General features: G+C 40.0%; 1 protein-coding gene across 4 annotated transcripts in view; it reads right to left on the reverse strand.

Annotated features, from left to right (window-relative positions):
* Window positions 1-20,507, reverse strand: part of atp2b1a (ATPase plasma membrane Ca2+ transporting 1a) — a 188,256-nt gene that overhangs the window by 30,683 nt on the left and 137,066 nt on the right. For 3 of the 4 annotated variants that reach the window (XM_034673107.1, XM_034673108.1, XM_034673109.1), the window contains one exon: window positions 9,280-9,751. In XM_034673107.1, coding sequence (XP_034528998.1) covers window positions 9,280-9,472 — 193 coding nt within the window. In that variant the 5' untranslated portion in view covers window positions 9,473-9,751. Of the gene's footprint in view, window positions 1-9,279; window positions 9,752-20,507 lie in introns of those variants that run through there. The other variant, XM_034673110.1, reaches the window with a different exon arrangement.

Consider the following 20,507-nt stretch of genomic DNA (forward strand, 5'->3'; position numbering starts at 1 on the left):
AACATGTCGTCCCTGGGCTGGATACACAAACAAAAAATAGGCTGTCCTTGGCCCCTCACGTCCTTTTAGCAGCCAGAGTCCGTCTCAAGTCGAGGAGCTTAATCATTAACCATTTAATTTGGATGCTTGTCCCCAGCTGACCCCTCACAGGACTGTCATTGTAACCATAAATGAAGGGGTCTAGGTAAGACCAAGGTACCCGTAGAATCAGGACGGACCACAAGCCCTTTGATTGGTCCGCTCGGCAGCATTGTATTTTCCGCATTTACAGCACTTCCGAGATCACCGCTCATCAGCCTTGTATTTCATCTCCTCCTCTCTATTCTTCATGTCATCATGTCTGTATGATAAACAGCAACATGTATCAACTGCAGATTAACATAACACGCTTTGAATCGCTGTGGAAAAGTAAACAGAGATTGTAGCGGGGCCAGAAGCAGGCGACCAGCTATCCCATACCTCCCATCCCATACTACTTTTAGAGACTTTAGGTACGACAAGCCTTTACATAACTGTGTTTTGGAAGAACATGCTGCTAAACAATGGGACAGCCCTTACTGGTCAAGCCAAATCTGCGTGATCAAATTTGTGAGAGAAAGTGTGAAGATTCATGTGCTTAATACACAGAAAAATTCAACCAACCCACACTCTCTCCTCCTTACGAGAGGTTTACTCATAGATCGTATAACAGATCACCTTAATTTGCAAATTGGCAATCCACCAACCCAACAGAGTGACAGGCTGGCTCGTATGAATGTGAAACAACTGCTATCTATCACTGTTGTATGGCCTTGCTAAGATAAAACCCTGTTAAGGTGTACAGAAAATAAATACTGTAGAGATGAATCATTTTAGTAGAAGTACAGTGCAGCGTGCGGTGAAGGCAAGATTTTGTTAAGATTTCATTTGAAAATAACTTATTTCTCTGAAACTAATCAAAATTTTTAGGGTTAATAATGAAAGGGATGAATCAATGCACAGACTATGCAGTGCTCAAGGCTTAAGTGTGCAGAAGCATGCAAATTGAATCAATGCCCTCATATTAAATTTAGGTGTTTGGTCGACGAAACGATTTAACATTATCACCCTTGCTAATCAGCACCAGAACAACCAGTTACCTTAATTTATTATTCATATTTTTATTATTGTAGGCCTGAAATGCTTGTCAAATGTTGGATCTAGGCTTTAGCGCCGCCACCCGCCACAAGCCCAGGGTTGTAGCACCAATGGCTATTGACATTTTGCTACAATACTCTCCTACCCTGATGTAATCAACCAAAGATGATAAACAACATCTGGTATCGCAGCTTGGCTTGGCAGTATTTTGATCTATCAAAAATCTGTTAACTAAATTGCAAAAATTACAGTTATTCAGTGTCAGTCCTGGACCATCTTTAAGCATTAAACAGTCTTCTTGATCACTCCTCTCCTACGCACCTGTCCTATGTTAAATATGTGCAGTACTTTTTTCTTTTTAGTATTTTGGTCAAACAACAGAGATAAAGTTGTGAGTAGACTGTCTGGTTAAACTGACATACAACCACTCGATTGAAGCAAGATGTAACCAACACAGGTATGTGGATGCTATCTTGTGAGGAGGACTGAAGGCTGGTGGTGCTAGCTCTGCTAATGTTTACTAACCATAGACCTTTCTGGAGTCCCTGACTTCCCTTGTCTCATAGGTTCCTCTAAGTCGCTGCCATAGACGGCATTCTGATGTGGATGTGCCGGACTCTAGTGGCAACTACTACTACTACTACTACTGCTGCTGCTGCTGCTGCTGCTGCTGCTGCTGCTGCAGCTGCTGCTGCTGCTATCCGTCTCATCACTATCTTATTCTTCACTATCCCTGTTTCCAACCCCAACTCGGTCGAGGCAGATGACTGTCTAACATGAGTCTGGTTCTGCTCAAGGTTTCTGCCTGTTACAAGGAAGTTTTTCCTCGCTGATCGTATCCTGTCTTGATGGTGGGTCTTTGGTAATATTTCAACATAGAGTACGGACTCGATCCAATATGCTTTTAAAAGAGTCTAGAGGTAATGTTTGTTGTGATTTGGCGCTATACAAATAAAGATTGATTGAATGTTAGTCGCACTCTGCAAACCAGTGTGACACTGTCACCTGCATACTCTGTGATCCTGTGTTTAGCCGTGTTTGTATTCTGGTTGTTTCCTTTCCAGTTGGTCAATATTTAAATTACCATTCAAATGACTAGAGAATAAGTCGCTTTGTATCAACCCTAGTTACATGACATGTAAAGCAATTATTACAGATAGCTATAAAAAATCTTAACATCTTGTTCTTAAGTTCCCATGACAACCTTCATGATGTAGATTTAGACGCAAAATTGGGTTGAATCAAACAAAGTGTTTTTTCCGGTGTTTAATCAGCATTTTTGGAAGAAGATGCTGGGTTACCTTTGTAGCAGAGGTAAAAATATAAAACATGGAGTAACATGAGACTGAAGTGTTACCACAACTGAAAGGTCAACCCAAAAGGAGGGTATGTTTAATAGTATTATGCTCCAAGTCTTGCAGGATAATTGGATTATAGGAATCCCAGCACCTCTTTAAAAAGTGTGTTTTATCATGTTAGCTCAGATCATTAGGTTTGACACAAGGAGAAACCAGTGGGTAACAACTCAACCACATCTTTTTTGTGTCTTTGTCTGTGTGGCGATACTGAAAAAGATGTTATCATGGTAACATTTCTCACCAGTCGATTTTTGATCATTTTCACGATAAATATCAAATCGTTGTTTCATTTACATTTAAATGCAGATTTTTCAAAGTTTAAGAAATCAGACGGTTTGTTAGCTTGTATCTAGATTTAGTTCTCTGATAAGCTTCTTGAATCCTTCATTTTTGAAAGTGCTAACAGGAAGAAGTATTTTGTGTAAAATTAGATTTTTGTGACGTTTTAGTTTGTAGATTCTTGTTTTTCTCAAGTTGAGGTAATTTACATAATTTAATTTCAATTTAAGACAAAAAATATATCACATTGTATTCTGTGTATGAGTTTATAGAGTAGTGCACTCCCCTTTAAGGTTACTATGGATTACGGGCGTTTAAATATACCAAAGTTTCATCAAACATTTGTTTTATGAGAAAAACTATATCACGATAATTATCATTATTGAATTATCGCCCAGCCCTATTTATATGTTTGTTATTTCACTTCAATCAGTCTCAGTGTTATCAAATACTTCCTAATGTTCCTAATGTAAGTCCTTTCTCTTCAGAAAGTGGCTGGAGTATTTAGGGTTGTTTTCGCTCATAAGCAGATTGTGTGGTAATGAGCAGGGCTTTGCACCATAACTGGAACAATAGTACAGCACGCTCATTACTATAGTATGATCGTTTCACATCCAAAAACAGTGTTAAGTGGATATTCTCATAAAATATCTTTGACTACTTTGAGACTAATCACATTCCCACTCTTGAGTTTAGTATAGACCAAAGAGTGTGAACGATGAGAGGCAGGAGTCTTCAGTAGTGTTTAGCATTCTGCATTCAAACATGGAAACAAACTATCCTGTCCCTCTGAATTACAAAAGAGTAAACTATCATTTAACAGTCTGTGCCTCCCTGTCGAATGAGGGGGTGTGGTGTCTGGCATGACCAATACAGAGAGCCTGTCAGCTTCTGTGAAATGTGGTTCAATTGTGCAAGCCTCTCAGCCCACAGCCGATCAGATCGATAGGCTGCAACCCAAATATTTGACTACACTAAAATAGCAATCAACAGGGGACACCTGTGAAAAAAAGGGGAACACTGTCAAGGATATTGATGGGAAGTGGCCATTTGATAGGTTGTATTATGCAGGAGAAATAGAGCATACCATGAGGGAGTAAAAGAAATGCTGCTGCGTTTAAAAATGTGATACTTTAGTGTATTTTCAGCAAAAAGAATCAATAATAGCTGCCTTTGATTTTTTTTTAACCCACAAACAATCATTTATGCATCTTCAAGCATCAACTGTGAAGCCAAAAAGAAACCTCAATGCAGACATCTGGATACACTTTAGAGGACAATACTGTGACTCTGAGCTGTGATACTCAATGCTGAGAAAGAGTGCTAAAAGGATGGGAATTTTGTCATAACAGTCCTCCTGTGACTTAGCATTGCTTTTACAGACAGCTGAGGGACTCACAAGGGACAGATTAAAAAACAACAAGAATGGTCACAACTGGTGCAACAGAGGCTCAGCAGCCCTGACTCATCGAGCAAGGCCATAAAAAAGAAGTCACCTACACAGCGGCAGTGCTTCCCTTGACTCAGGGCATGCAACTGAAAGTCTGTCAATTATGGCTCTGAAAACATGGACCTTACACTTCCTACAGTTAGAACTTAATTGTAGGGCTGGGCGATAAAACGCAAACGCTAATTATTGTGATAATATTTTTCTCAATTTTAAATATAACAAATGTACGATAAAACTAGAGCTGGGCGGTATTGAACACAATGTTACCAAGATAAGATTTTTCATATTAGTCGATAACAATAATTATCACGATAAATATAAAATCATAATTTCATTTAAACATAAAGGCAGATTTTTGCTACTGAGTGAAAATTGAAGAAACCAGGCATGTATCTGATATTTAGTTTTCTGATAAGCTTCTTGAATCCCTTGTTTTTACGGTGCCAACAGGGAGCAGGTCTTTGGTGTCAGATGATATTTTTGTGAAGTTTTAGTTTGTAGATTCTTACTTTTCTCAGCTTGACCTAATTTGTATTATTTGATTTAAACTTACAACATAGAAATATCAAATAGTACTCCGTGTATCAGTTTATAGAGTATTGTTTTGAGTAGTGCACTCCCTTTTAAGATTACTGAGGGTTTTGGGCGGAGTGATAATATTTCCCACAGTGGAGTGAATGCATCACAGTTATTCCGTGTTCAGTTGTACTACAGTCACAGAAGCATTAAAGGTGTTAATGTACATCAAAAGTTGTCTGCATGCTCCTCCTTTCCCCTCATCCTGAAAGTATATTTCCTTAAGTGTATTTAGTTAATAGTTAACGTCGAGTTAACACAGGGAATGACTAACAGCTCTGCTTTGAGCTGGTAGGTTTTGCGTTTCCTTCAGTGTCACTGTCGCTCATGTCAGCTGTGTTTACATTCCGCTCCATACGTCTTTATGCCCGCCTACCTCTCACCCTACGACATGATTGGCTGAATACCGTCTTCTTCTTCTGTCTAATGTTGGGTGGCAACTAGCATTTAAGGTACGTTAGAGCCCGCTCCCTCTCTAGTGGTTTGGGGTTGTAATTACAGGTTTAATTATATCAAATTTTTACACGATAATTATCATTATTGAATTATTGCTCAGCCCTCGTTCATCTATAGCAGTCGGCTTTCTTCTGTGGCCTTAACTAAGGACAGAGAAGGCAGAGTAAGTGGAGTTAAAAGCCGTATGACTTGGCGCACATTCAGCTCAGTATAAACTGCACGCCCCATACACAGAGGCTATAGTCCTCATTACAGCGGCTCACTGGTTAGCCAGCCACAACACTTTGCTGCATGTCTTCCCTCACTCTCTCCTCACCACATCTCTCTGGGTCAGCTGTCCTATCCAATAAAGGCTAAATGCCTGAAAAGATAACTTAGAAAAAAAAAGCAGTGAGACTATTGGATTGTTTATAAGAACAAAGCTAGGATTGGCCTACATGTCAGACCAGACTACAACATCTCTGTGAACTCCAAGTCTTCAAACTTAATATCCTAAGTATGACAGCAGGCTTACAGTTACAATGTGTCATCTCAGAGTCCCAGTCATCAGTTACAAGAAGCACAGATAACACGATGCAACTCTTCTCACAAGCTTAGGACTACTTTCCAAAATGAGTAAGCTGGTTTTGACGTGTTAGAAACGTGGTGGAGTCCCCCTTTAAATGTAACTGACATTTATAAAATGAACTAGATAGCTACACGACGGGAAATGAAAAGGGTCTGAGTGAAACTGAAAGACTTAGTGGAGCAGAGAAAGCACCACAAAAATAAAAGCCTACATGCAAAGTGGAACTGAGTTATGAAAATACCACCAGGCTAACTCAGTGAGCTTCAGGTAGTGGTAACCACCTCTTACCGTCACACAAGAGGATCCTCATCACTGTGGAAACTGATTTGTTTAGGGAGTACATCACAGAAAATGGTGGCAGTTTAAAGAAATATCATCCACAGTGAAGTCCTGAGGCTGTTTGAGGGACAGGGGTGAAAACTTAAAAAAAGGCACCTTCTTTCCACCAGAGGGCAATTTTTTTTTTTTTACATTTAATTCACTGGAGGGGCATCCAAAGGGCACTTTATTTGGGACATGAGGGCACCAAGGGGGGCAATCACCCCCCTGCCCCCCTCCTGAGCAGACCACTGATCATCCATTAGGGGTGATATGCTTGGTGATTATTGGTCTCCAGGCTTCGCCTTCATTAGACTCTACCACAGCACAGTGACAGGTTAATGGTGCGTCAAACAGACAAATGTAATATTTAAATAAGACTTTGGCAGGTTTCATTGTCGCAGTTTAGAAAGCCTATTGTTAAGTGCGCATAATTATCAAACTGAAAGCATTAGTATGCTAATTAGCAAAATCAATTTGAATCACATCACCATGAATTGCAATCTATCTGATCTCAAAAACAGCCAGCTTTAAGTGGTAGAACTGAAACAGCAGCACGATAGATTATATTTAGACTAATCCAGGCTGACAGACCGTTGCTAAAAATTAGTCAACGTGGAGTGGTACATCCATGCCCAGCTGCAACAGAGAAGTTCAGTCGAACTTCTCCGGGTGAGGAAAAAAGCGCTTGGAAACGTGGGGGATTAGCCGAGGATTGGCTTAAGAGGTTCCAGAAATGGCCAACCAACTAATTAGAAATCCCTTTTCAATTGTCAAGCTCCTGTAATCTTAAATGATGGCTTAATTTCCCAAGCCAATGAGGAATGAGCTGATTGAAAGTGGGGAGAAAAAAAAGCTGAGTGGCTGCCGACCAAGTAGAGCAGCAACCTGCTGCGAGGGGAAACAAAATGAGGATCTATTGGAGCTTATCAGCACGGTACAGTTACAAATAAATAAATAAAAGCTCATATTTGGAGAAAAAAAATTGGACAAAACTGTTTTTGTTTTGTTAAGAAGCTGGCCAGATAGGAAAATATTTGTGTGCACTTGGATGCAGACTGCATTTCACATTCTCTGAGTCTTAAAGGCTTTTTTTTAAAACCTGAAAATGGTAAAAAGAGACCAAAAAATATTGAGAATATACAGCTGAAGCAGAGGCTCATAATAATTTGCTATTCCGAATGTGCTTGTGTTTAATTTTTACCTACTTGCGCACAGTTCAAACAATACTCTCCCAAATAGGGCTGAGCGATGATTCGATAATGAAAATTATCGTGATCCAATTTAACAAATGTTTGATAAAAATTCAATACATTTAAACCTGTTATTACACCCACCAACCATTGGAAAGGGAGGGGCTCTAATGTGTTTTAAACGCTAGTTTGCCACCCGACAGAAGAAGAAGAAGACGACATTGAACAGCCAATCATGTCGCAGGGTGAGAGGTGGGTGGGGCTTAAAGACGTTTGAAGCGGAATGTGATCAGAGCTGAAATGAAAGACAGCGACACTGAAGAAAACTCAAAACCTACCAGCTCAAAGCAGAGTTGTTAATCTAACATTTTGCTAACTCAGTGTTAACTATTAACTTAATACAGTTCATTGAATACACTTTCAGGATGTGGGTAAATAAATCTGATTATTCACATTTTCTCAACCTGAGAAAAATAAGAACCTACAAACTAAAACTTCACAAAAATCTCATCTTACTTTAAAGACCTGCTTCCTATTAGCACTGTCAAAAATGATTCAAGAAGCTTATCAGAGATCTTAATGCAGAAACAAGCTAACAAACCGTCTTCAACTTTCACTCAGGAGCAAAAATCTGCCTTTACATTTGAATGAAATAATGATTTGATTTTTATCGTGATAATTATCGATCTAGACTGATGTGATATCATATTGTCCAGCTCTACTCCCAAAAGTGCTAAAAAAGCAAGAGAGATTCTACCATCCACATTCTTTTGAAGCACAGACCGGGTAGTATTTGTGTGGGGGAGGACAAGCACTCTTGTGAAACAGTGAATGTCACTCACTCCACAAATATGACAGGCCTCCATGTTCACCAACCTGACACAGCCACATGCATGTTTGGACAACTCATGCTCTCTTTCAAGCAGCAAATTCCTATTCAGCAATTTCTCCTCAGCTCAGACAATGGCCCCCATGAGCCTGCGTTAACACAGAGTGGAAGCAGAAAAAAGGGACTGCATGTACACCAAGTGAAAGGTCAGAAATAAAAGAGCGAGGGGCTGAAAGTGAGATGTTCTGCAGTGTCGTATTGTGCGGTATTTATTGCGTTTCTTTTGGTCTGATGGAGCCGAGGAAATTTGTTTCTTTGCTTTTGAGACAGTGAATAGAGGACTGTTGCTGCCACAGTGAATGTGCGGTGCCGTTTTAATCTGGGATCAAACCGAAAATCCCCTCCCATAAGAGTTCAGTCAAGGTCATGCTGGCGATTAGGCAGACTGTCTATAGAGAGACAAACCGAGACAGAGGGGGATAGGTTGGTATAAAATAGTAAAAAAAAAAAAAAAAGATAGAAAGAGGTGCTGTCAACCTTTTCTGCATCAGGGAGGTTACACTGCAGCCTGTGACCACTTATTTTTCACAGAAGACTCAGCATAGTGCTATCTTTGTGTTCGGAGTTTGGTCTTGAAAGAGTAACAAACAGAGGAGACATTCAAAAAGATGAACTCACTCCTTCCCTAAAATGTTCAAGTCATTACTACCCAGCCTCCTGTTTAGTCCGCCACATGTGGGACGTTGACCTGCCTGCAGCCTGGTGCTGTGCCCAGGCAGACAGCTGGTCTGTCTGAAGCCTGCACACAGAGACGCACAGACACGCACACACAGAGACACAGAGGTGAAAAGGGAGAGAGGGAGAGCGGGAGGGGGGGGCAAGAGGGACATATCCACAGGCCTCGAAATAGAGCAGGACTGGCCCAGGTCAGAGCCAGCCTGCCCGGCCACCTGTCTGGCATATGAGTTTTCCAAGGAAGTGATGTCAAGGTATCCACAATGTGGATGACAGGGCCAATGACACGCCTCCTAAACTATGCAGCACATTAGCATTCCAGCAGCACTGGCTACTAGCACTGTTTAGATAACATCCTGTGTTTGATCCATTAATCATGCTGAGTGTGGAGGAAGCATTACCATCTATAGGTGACGTTTTTAGCCGGCTGCAGAGTCCTTGGAGGTCCTCATAAGATTCCCCAATTTTGCTTAGCGCCTCTGCTCCTCTCAGCTCCATAAGGGAGCGCAGTTCTTTGAGCGTGCAGCCAAACTCTCCATCGTGGTTGGCCTCCACCATGGAGTTCTTCACCCCGCTGTACGAGTTGTTCGCCATCGTCTCGCCCGCCTCCCCACTCTCTGCTTCGGCTCAACGGTGGGGGTAAAAAAAAAAAGAAAATGTGTTCCTGGAAAAGCTTAAATCCTCAAGGGTGCAAACACAGTGGTAGTTCCCATAAAGCAGCTGACTGGCCCTTCAGAGGCAGCTGGAGTCATGGGCCGGGTAGCAGGGCAGGGGTATTACAAGACAGGCCATTTCCCTCGGAGAGCTGAGTTCCTAGTCTTTCATGGTGACGGACGATCACCCACAGAGGTGGAGATCACCATGCGTTCAGATCTGAAAGAGAAGAGGAAGGAAATTAGTGATACTATAAAGTGATCGTTCTTTTACAGGAGGGTGCAACATAAATATGACATCAGAGACAGTAAATGAAAGATATTTGAGCACTGTGCAGGAAAATTCAGGAATTACTGATGCTCTGTGGTGCACTTGGGCTGGATGGTATCTTACTGGATTTTCATGTTTGTCATATATAGGGCTGGGCAATAAATCGATAACGATAGATATCGTGACAGAATTTTTCTCAATATAAATATAACCAATGTTAGATACAAATTTGGTATAAGGTGCCTTAAACGCTAGTTGCCACCCAACATTAGACAGAAGAAGAAGACGGCATGGAACAGCCAATCATGTTTCAGGGTGAGAGGTAGGCGGGCTTAAAGACGTTTGGAGCAGAATGTAAACACAGCTGAAACGAGCGACAGCGACACCAAAATTTAACAATGTGCTGACTCGGTTGTAACTATTATGGCTAGCATTAAATTTACTCTCAGGCTGTGGGTAAAGGAAGAGCATGGAGACAACTTCTGCTGTGCATTACTAACACTTAAACTCTATAAACTGATACACAGTAAACAATTTGATATATCTTTGTTGTTATGTAAATCAAACGGCAAGAAAAAAACAAATCTACAAACTGAAACACAAAAATCAAATTTTAAAAGTCCTGCTTCCTGTTAGCACCGTCAAAACGTTCACTCAGGGGCAAAAATCTGCCGTTAAATTTAAACAAAATTATGATTTGATATTAATCCTGATAATTATCGATATCAACTTTTTCAATATCGCCCAGCTCTACCCTTTAGATGTCTCTCTGAGAATACTCCAGTGTTGACTTCATGACTACTTGTCTTGTTGTAGCGTGTAAAACAATATTTATGTTAGCATTTCTCCTCCTTCCAGATTACATCCACAAAACACAAGAAATGACAGAAGTTGGAACATTTTACTGCTGCATAAAAGGAAAGCATGGAAACCCTTAGACAAAACCACTCAGACGCCAAGACGAGCAGCCCAGTAATTAGCAAAACTGCCTACAGTCCCTGCCAAGAGATGTTTGATTAGCTGCACTTGAGATGTAATAAAATAATAATAATTTTGTCATCTGGACAAAAAACACTTGTCAAGTAATGTGCACTCTGCCACTCTACCTCCCGGTCAGAGTGAGCGAGGAGAGTGGAGCATTAGCATTCAGTGATCACTTTGTTCAGGGCTGCTCTCAGGGTTTTCCTGCACAGACAGTTTAAAAGGAAGTGCTTTCCTGTCTGCAATGCTCATCTACTATTAATACAAAGTTATGGAGGTTGTTTTACAGTAAAGGGCTGGCAGTAGCTTTCCCAGGTTTGGAATGACACACTCAAGTAGGTTTTATTTGCTTTGGGTGTGTAACACAAAATGTGCCATGAAGTTTACTTAGAACTTTAATTGCAGTGGTGGAATACCCACAAAGTAAACCAACCATAATGATCAACCATTGCCCCTAATTCTGGATACTTCTAACGTTGGTCTTTGTAAATATTTGTTGCGGATTGGCTGAGGGTGATGTGTCAACTTCCATTAGCTGGCCATAAATTGGTAGAGCTAAAATATGGCACATGATGTTTGTCCAAGTATGTGAAAATATTTGGGGCTGTAAGTATAATGAGAATAATGGGAAAAAATACAATGCCTCTAAGGGCCTGTATCCACTAACAGCTTTCTCTGCAGTGGAAACGCCCACAACCTAAATTTGAGAGTGCTCCCTACCGGCTGCTTTTGGTACATAATGAAAGTAATTTAGCGACACTTCCACTTCCCTTAGTAGTGACTGTTAAATCAGTCTGTTATACATTTTCTTTCTTTGAGGGAAACTACAGACAAAAACATAAAAACGACAGAAAAGAATTGTGTCCTCGCATTAGCAGGAGCATGGCAGCTCTAGATCTCAAAATTGTACTCTTGAAAAAAATCCTGGATTACTTTCTCTTCCACCTTTTGTGTTAATAAAGCTGATATCAGAGGTCCTACCCCTCCTTTATTGTGATTGGTTGGTTATGGGAAACAGCAGTGCAAAGTTAAACTCTTGTCAACTGAAAGTCTTGTAAAACTGTAGGATCTTTTTCACTTCGCCAAAAGTGCATCAGTTATGTCTCAATGTGTTGCTGCCAGTGCAAGAAATGCTATTAGTGGACAGAGGCCCTAAGTAACAAGTTTCACAAAAATACAGCACTGCTTTATGTTATATTGGACAATATTGCAGCAATTTCTGATAGAGTTATATAATATTGTTCAGGTGTGGTCTTAAATAATCATGGCCCATTTCAGAGAAGTGGCTACATTTAAGTTGTGTCGCTGTAACGCTGCTAGCGCGAGAAATGCCATTAGTGGACACAGGCCCTAAGTTACAATTTCACAAAAGTACAGCACTGCTATATGCTATTTCTTATTCTGACAATATTACTGTATTTTCTGGTACAATTATTATATTATTATTCAGCTGTGGCCTGAAGAAATAATGGCCCATTTCAGAGATGCGGCTACATTTATATCAAGTCCCTAAAAACAACTACAATACAGCATTAAAACCTTTTTAAACTGTTCTTTCTTAGACATGAATTAAACCACAATCTAATCGCCCCTGTATCTATCTCTGCGTATAGAATTTTACACTTTGTATCAATAATGTTCAACTGTAGATCATTCAATGTGTCTGTAGTTATCAATACAAATGTTTTGTTTTACTCCTCAAATAAATAAATGAAATGATAAAACATTGAATCAAGATCTCTCTTATTAGTTTAACAGTGAAAATGAATGATCTCTTATAAGGTAGGTCTGAATGCTAAAGCGCTAAAGTAGTAGTTACCCCTAATAGTACAACCAGGTGTTAAATAAAGCATCATAGTCCAATCCTTTTATCTTGGATCCATGAGACTGTATCATAGACCCCTGCCGTGTTCAAACAACATACAGTAGGTCTGTCATTGAGCGAGAGGAAAGCCAGCAGCCTCCCCGCAGTGGAAGCGGTGGGGTAGTGTAGTGTAGCAGGGAGCCGGTGACTGATTACCTCAGGAAAAGCCTCCTGTTTAATCTAATTAAGACTATCTGTGGCATCAGGGAGCTCCATGGAGCTCTACATGGGAGAGGAGAGTCCATTCTAATGAGAGGCTGCTGTCCATTCAGCTTTAATCAGCTCAACACAATGACTCTGATTCATTCATGTCGAACAAGTTGATAGGAATTTATCTTAGTGTGACTTTACAGGAGAATTACAAAGGCTGAGGACCTGGAGGTGTTAATCTCTTTTAAGGAGGGTTTGATGAATTTCTTAAACCCACGGGGGACAAAACTGGATTTTTTTTGTATGGATAAATCAAGATGGGTTGGATTTTTGTAAGCCTGAGACAGTTTAATGAAATATACAGTGTAGTTTCAGTTGAAAAAGCCCTGGGGAAGTCGGACAGATCAATAGAGACAGGCACCAGTGCAGACAGACCGACAGACAGACAGGGGCATTATTCCCGGCCTGGAAAAAATGCTGCAGTTATCTCTCAGCTGGGGGAGGATTTAATCTCTTTCTGGCTATAACAGAAACCAAAACACGCTCAGGAGAACACCATTTTTCTGTCTTTAAACTAAACAGGATTTCAAACATGCACACTCCAAACTAAAACATCCAAAAGTCAAAATATGTCACAACTTGAAAACTGGGACGCAGATGCAAGAAGGAGAGAAAATGTACGAATGAATACTTGCAGCTTATTCCATTGAGATTCTTGGAAACTATTCTGTCACATGTCTAGATTCTATTTGGAGCCATCTGCCATGGAAAACGGGACAGAATTCATTATTTATTACACGGCATAATTGCAGGGCCGGGAGTGTTACCGAGGTGGGAGCGATCGCAGAAATCCCCATAGGATAGTTTCGGACATCTTTTACAGACAACAGGTTTGAAGGGAGGTCTTTGTTGTAGAGCTGGGCGATATTGAAAAAGATTTTATCACAATACAATTTATCATATAAGTTGATATTGATAATTATCACGATGAATATGAAATCATTATTTCTTTTACTTTAAAGGCAGATTTTTGAAAGTTGAAGAACCCAGACAGTTTGTTAGCTTGTATCTATGATTTAGTTCACTGATAAGCTTCTTGAATCCCTTATTTTTGGCGAGCTAACAGGCACCCCTCCCTTTCAAGTGGTTGAGGGTGTAACTACAGGTTGAAATATATACATTTTTTATCAAACATTTATTACATTCACATTGAGAAAAATGATACCACGATAATTATCGTTATCAAATTATCGCCCAGCCTTACTTCATTGTGTATGAGAATTTTTGGTCAGATTTCAGGTTTTTTTTGATGACAGCACGCCTTATCTTTCAACATGATATAATGTTCAGAATTTCGATAACATAACTTTTTGTGGGGTTAGTTTGAGTGGGACTGCCCGGTCAGTCTTTCTCAAATTTCTATAGCCTGAGTTGGATCCATGTAGGAAAGTTACACCTCTTCCAACATGTGTGTGTGACAATTAGTACACAAGTCAGACATATTTGCATCATGATAAATGACATCATAAAGCTGTTGTCAAATCCTGAAGCAAGTCTGTCAAAATTACTACTAGTTAAAATTTGCTAGACTACTATAAAGATACAAAGACACTCAGAAAGACATCAAAACGGAGTACAATTTATTGTATGCGGCTAAACACAGGATCGCAGAGGCTGCATGTAAACAGTGTCAAATTGGGGGCCCTGGTTTGCCTCAGTTGGTAGAGCAGGCGCCCCATGTACAGAGGCTACAGTCCTCGTTGCATTGTTTGTAGGATATATCCCCAGTCCCAATACGAATCAGTGTATTTTATTTCCCCTCTCTTTCCCTGCATTTCCTGTGTTACTCTCAAGCTGTCCAATCAAATAAAGGCCAAAGCCCAAAAAATAATAAAGACAACAACAAAAAACATTGTCAAACTACTTCGCCAAATGTGGCTAAAATTAGCAGAGCTAGCAAATAATAATACAGATATAATTTTTAAAAAAAAGATTTTAAACAAACAAAAAACAATGTCAAACTACTTCACTGAATGCAGTTAACATCGGTACAGCTAGCACTAACAGCCTTGAGATGTAATCTGTCATCTGTGCTTGTTTACATCCGTGTAGTCGAGCATTATAGCAGTAGCCATTAACAGAAGCTACATCCCCAGCTAGAGGCGGGTGACTGTGCTACAGCTGAGACACAACATATGAAGACAGTATTTCAATATAAAAGTATTAATAATTTGTCTTTCCTACTACTTACTTTGGTGCCAGCTAGCAAGGATGACTACGTGTAATCATTTATTTGATGTGCTAACCCACATATCTCTTGTTTAAATTGTGTCACTTCTGATTTTTTAAAGACTGAAAAAGGATAATTGCAATACGGTGATTGTTTTTTTTTTTTATTGATGATGGGACTTTTCATACATTCTCCGCTAACACTGCAATTAAAATCTGAATAGTAAATGCTAATGGTAGCCATATTTGATATCATATTGTTGAGTGAGGTTAGGGTTGATTTTAGCAGTGTCAGTGTTTAGCACTAGCGTACATATTATAATGTAGTAAAAAAAGAAGTTAGCCTCGTTAGCTTAAATTTAAAGTTAGAAGTTATTTTACACAATTTCTCTGAATTTCTTGTGTCTAATTTTCACTAACAATTTCTCCAAAAAGGTAAATGTATTGCAGGAATCTACGTGAAATGCCAGACATCACACACCTGTAACTCATGTGTGGCTTTCAAAATGAGGAAGTAGTCTTAGTGACTCATTTTAAAAGCGCAGGAATATATCACTATGCCACATGGGCAGATCACAAGTGCAGTCTATAGTAAAGCCTCCAATTCTACGCCTGTTCCATTTCCCTGTCTTCACATATTACTCCATGAACCCTCACCCCACACTCACACCCCTCACCCCACGAGCAGCCACCACAGCGCCGAGACCAAGGAAGTGCCAACATTTGCTGTGCTGCGACAGTTTCGGGTTGCGGAGCAGGTCACATGTCACAACAGTGGAAAATCATTGTGATTGGATCTCAAAGCCAACAGCTGGCATGGTATGGTTGAATGACAGAGGCTGGGGTTAACTCTTCCTTCACCACAGCAGCAGAAAACCACGGCTCAGCATGATGAGTTTAAGTCATTTGCTCACAGGCCGATGATGGGAGTCTCTTTTCAACTGGAGCTATTTCAGGCTGCTTTCACACGTTAGATGCATGCTAGGTTTGCCGCTTACAAGGGACGCAGATGCAGAAACAGAAACAGAAACAGAAAACAGGATTTCAGTGATGGGCATCTTAGAAATATACTTCTTCGTCTTTATTTCCACGCTAAGGAAACCCTCTGGCAGTTTGTACACCCCTACGTGCCAACAACTCGATGCAAGTCAGGGATAGCAATTCTAGGGATCCCTCTGCAATGGAGCTGCCTAATGCGAGGGGTTGGTATTTTTAGCTTCCCCCAGACTGTCCCCTCCCCCCACCGCTAGCCGTTGCTGAACTGGGTCAGGCCATGTAAATGTGGAGGGTACAAAGCAGAGGCACCCAGCCCTTCTTGTGTGCTGCATGGCTCAGGGCTAAGAGCGCTACTTCAGCCTGCACGCTGGAACCTCTACACGGCTCTCCAATGCTGTCAGGCTGCCAATTCATATGTAGTCACAAGCAGAGGTGTCACCATCAACACGCTTCCCCTCCCCGGCTCTTATTACTTCACGTATGGAGGGACATGTGATGGTGTCTAAAATGAAAATAAGCCTTTTATCTTTTTGATCTGGGTCTAAGGTGTGGTAATTAGTCCAGGATGAGTCATTTACTTGTTTTGTACACAAGTTAGGTGTGATATTATTGATACATAGCACAGTTACTTTACTTGTTTTGGATGGGAAGACTATCTTTTATGCGGTTGCCTTTATAAATGCTTAAATTTGACAGTAAAAATATCTAGATGATGCACATACTGGCCTGAACATCGAGAAGGGTAATGGCTCCAAACATATGAATTCTAGATCTAAGACTTGGCGATAAAACGGTAACGATAATTATCTTGATGTTATTTTTCTCAATATAAATATAACATCAAGACAATGTACCATAAAACATTAAAATATTTAAGCCTGTAATTACCAGGAGTGCATCTCGCTCCGCTGGAAGTGAAGCTTTCAGCAGTGTGACTGCCCCCTGGTGGCTGGCTGCAGTATAGGTAAAAAATTCCATCTCCCCCATTCATTTGAATGGGGGAGCAGTCAAACTTTAAAAAATAAATACACGTCGTACGAATGTTTTTCACATCCGTATGCTGTGGTGATATGTACTTTTGTCTTCAAGGCCTCTTTTTCCTGAAAAACTTCTTTTCCGTTAGTTATTAAAGTATAAAAAACGGGGTTTTACTTCCGGGTTTGCTTTGATTCACAGCCGCCGTAGAGGGAAACTCAGGACACAGCGTCTTGTGACACTACGCTGTAGGGCGGAGCTCGTTACAGTGGCTTTGCAGGCTCTGGCTGCATAATGGCTGCACCCAGGAGCGGGATTTTTTGGCTTCAGAACCGTTCAACGGGCGGAGCAACGCTGTCCATTTTTATTTACAGCGACACTGAAGAGCATGTAAAACCGACCAGCTCAAAGCGAGTGAAAACGTGCTAGACAAGAAAGACCACTAAACTTCATTAGTTAAGATATTGGCTATTTACTAGACTACTAAATCCCAGATACAAGCTAACAAACCATCTGGTCTCTTCAACTTTCACTTAGGAGAAAGAAAATCTGCTTTTAAAACTATATGAAAGAATGAATTCATATTTATCGAGACAATTATCGATATCGATTGATGTGACTAATGTTATCGTGATAACATCTTTTTTCAATATCGCCCAGCTCTATCTCGATCCACTAAAAAGCTTGAAATTTTGTACAATAAATTGAAGGTACCAGGGTTGTGTTTATTAAATATCTTCTTTCTGAGGATGCAACGGTCAAAATCAACAATAAACAGCTGGCATGAACACTTCTAGGCTTTGGATACAACCCAAAGCAGGATGAGAACCTGTGATTCATCAATTACTTAACGAACCTCATCAATGAATGCATCATGAAAGAAGTCACACAGAGTGTGTTATTCCGCCGTTTCACATCAGTGTGCCTTGCAATCATTTTGTTGTCCGTGTCAGTGGTGAGAGGACATGTGGTGCAATCATTTTCTCCTCATTTGCTCAAAAATCTCCCAGCATTACCGAGTACTGAAATTCTGTTGCTAAGGTTTAATAATGAGCAACACCATTAAAATGTGTTTCTTCACAGGACTAATTTTTTTTTTAACAAAAGAAGAAGCAACATCTCAGCCTTGGTTATGTTACAATATTTTTCCTTCACAGGAAAGAGCGCCTGGAGGGATGCTTTTATTTTGCCATTACAGAGTCCTTCATGTCCATAGGATGGAAAATATTCCAAAATGGAGCATCTTTCATCGAGCCACTTTGAAGATGAGAAGCTCTCTGTGTTCTTTGTCATGTGTGATCCTACAGATCAGTGGCCCTGAGGTCCTGCCGGCCTGCCATTTGCTGCCGCTGTCTGACCTTGCTGTCCTATATTGTTCCCAATTCAGGACACACTGATGTTGAGCATTAAACTCATTTTACAAAGACAGGGGACGGAGCAGGGGATGTGATTTGTCAAAGTCAACGTACAGGATATGCAGCTATCATATGAACCATAGTGGATGTGGAATAAGAGCAAGGAAATCTACCTGTGGATGTCTTTAGATGGTGGGAGATGTCCTGGAACCCACCAGCTTTCAGAATCGCCAAAACCAAGAAACACTTTTGCCAAAATCCTGAATGCTTTGTAGACTGATCTGTAGTATATTTAAACCTTCTTGTTTTGTAATGATGACTAATATATGATATTTTGCAGTGTGTGCTTCAGGGTTCTTTCAGTGGGCAGGATCAAAGTTTATTCAATTAGTTTTGCCAAATTTGAAAATTATAGCCCCCTTAATAGCCCAGAAGCATTAATTATGAAGTAACTTTAAAGCTCCTGTGGGGATTTTTTAGCTGGTAATGTGATGTCTCTCTTTGACCTGTAATAACAAACCAAACTATCATCTGCAAAATTGAGTTCTCCTGTGTTGTAATTTCTGTCAGTTATAACCACTGTGAGGGGGGTAGGTGTCAGACAAGACAAGCATGCTAAAGACAGAGTTGTTGTTTTTTACATTTTCCCTCCAAGCTTCTTAGTGAGTGATGGGCAATATTGAAAAAGACATTATCACGATAACATTTTTCATATAAGTTGATATAGATAATTATCACGTTAAATATCAAATCATTTTTTATTTTAAATCTAAAGGAGATTGAGAAAGCAGACGGTTTGTTAGCTTGTATCTGAATTTAGTTCTCTGATAAGCTTCTTGAATCCATCATTTGTGACAGTGCTAACAGGAAGCAGATCTTCAGTGTACGATTAGATTTTTGAAATTTTAGTTTGTAGATTCTTATATTAGATTCTTTATCAGGTTGAGATAATTTGCATAAACATATGTATTTACCCACATCCTGAAAGTATATTCAATAAAGTGTATTTATTTAATAGTTAACGCAGAGTGTTAGACTAACGACTCTGCTTTCAGCTGGTAGGTTTTGCGTTTTCTTCCGTGTCGCTGTTGCTTGTTTAAGCTGTGTTTACATTCCGCTCCAAACATCTTTAAACCCGCCTACCTCTTACTCTGCGACATGATTGGCTGTTCAATGTTGTCTTCTTCTTCTGCCTAATGTTGGGTGGCAACTAGCTTTTAAAACATTAGTGCCCCCTCCCTTTTCAGTGGTTGGGGGGGTAATTACAGGTTTAAAAATATAAAATTTAAAAAAAATTGTATTATCGTTATTGGATTATCGCCCAGCCCTACTTGTGGTCCTAATAAAGGCAACATTTTAATACACTAAAGGGTTTAATATACTTGCATATCACTATTTCTGTAAATAGCATAAAATTACTTTCAGCCACTTTATCAATATCCTGAAATAACAACACACAATATTTATACTGTGCTGTATTGATTTGACCCATTGCCTATCATTAATGATGGCCTGTGAGCAAGAGTTGAATGAATGTATGGTAATGAATAATTTAAATCTGGTGTAAGATAACAGCTGTGTTTGGATTAAGCTTTGTATTTTCACACAGGCATGAAAAGAGAGATAAGCAAAACCTCATCTTCTGTCAGTAAATAGTACCATAAACACATTGTAGTTAACGGTTAAAAAAAACAGACTATATTTAGCTTCCCATGTCAGTGTTCATGAGGCTCAATGTCACCTTAGATTACTGACCTACAGTGGGTTGCTCTCCCAAATAGTAACAAAAATTTCGACAGAGGAACACACACTGAACTCAGGACGAGTGCTTGTGATCATTTTGTAGACTATGAGGTGCAGAGCATGACAATGAAATGAGTGGAGATATAAAGCAGCTGTAGTGCTATGAATTACAGGCAGACTTGACAGGCGATAACTGCCTGGAAGAAAGTGCACTCAGTATGCTGCATTACTTTGCAGTGAGTATCGCTATGTGACTACTAAAAACTCCTGAGCCATGAGACACAAACAGCACTTACTTTAACAGCAAGCTATAATGTAAGATTAGCAGAATACTACTCCTGCTCGCACTCCCCAGCGTAGTCAATTAACTTCATGTGAAATGCATTAAGGATAAAAACCTGGAGGTGTAGTC

This window comes from Notolabrus celidotus, chromosome 21 (genome assembly GCF_009762535.1).
Source record: "Notolabrus celidotus isolate fNotCel1 chromosome 21, fNotCel1.pri, whole genome shotgun sequence".
NCBI lineage: Eukaryota > Metazoa > Chordata > Actinopteri > Labriformes > Labridae > Notolabrus > Notolabrus celidotus.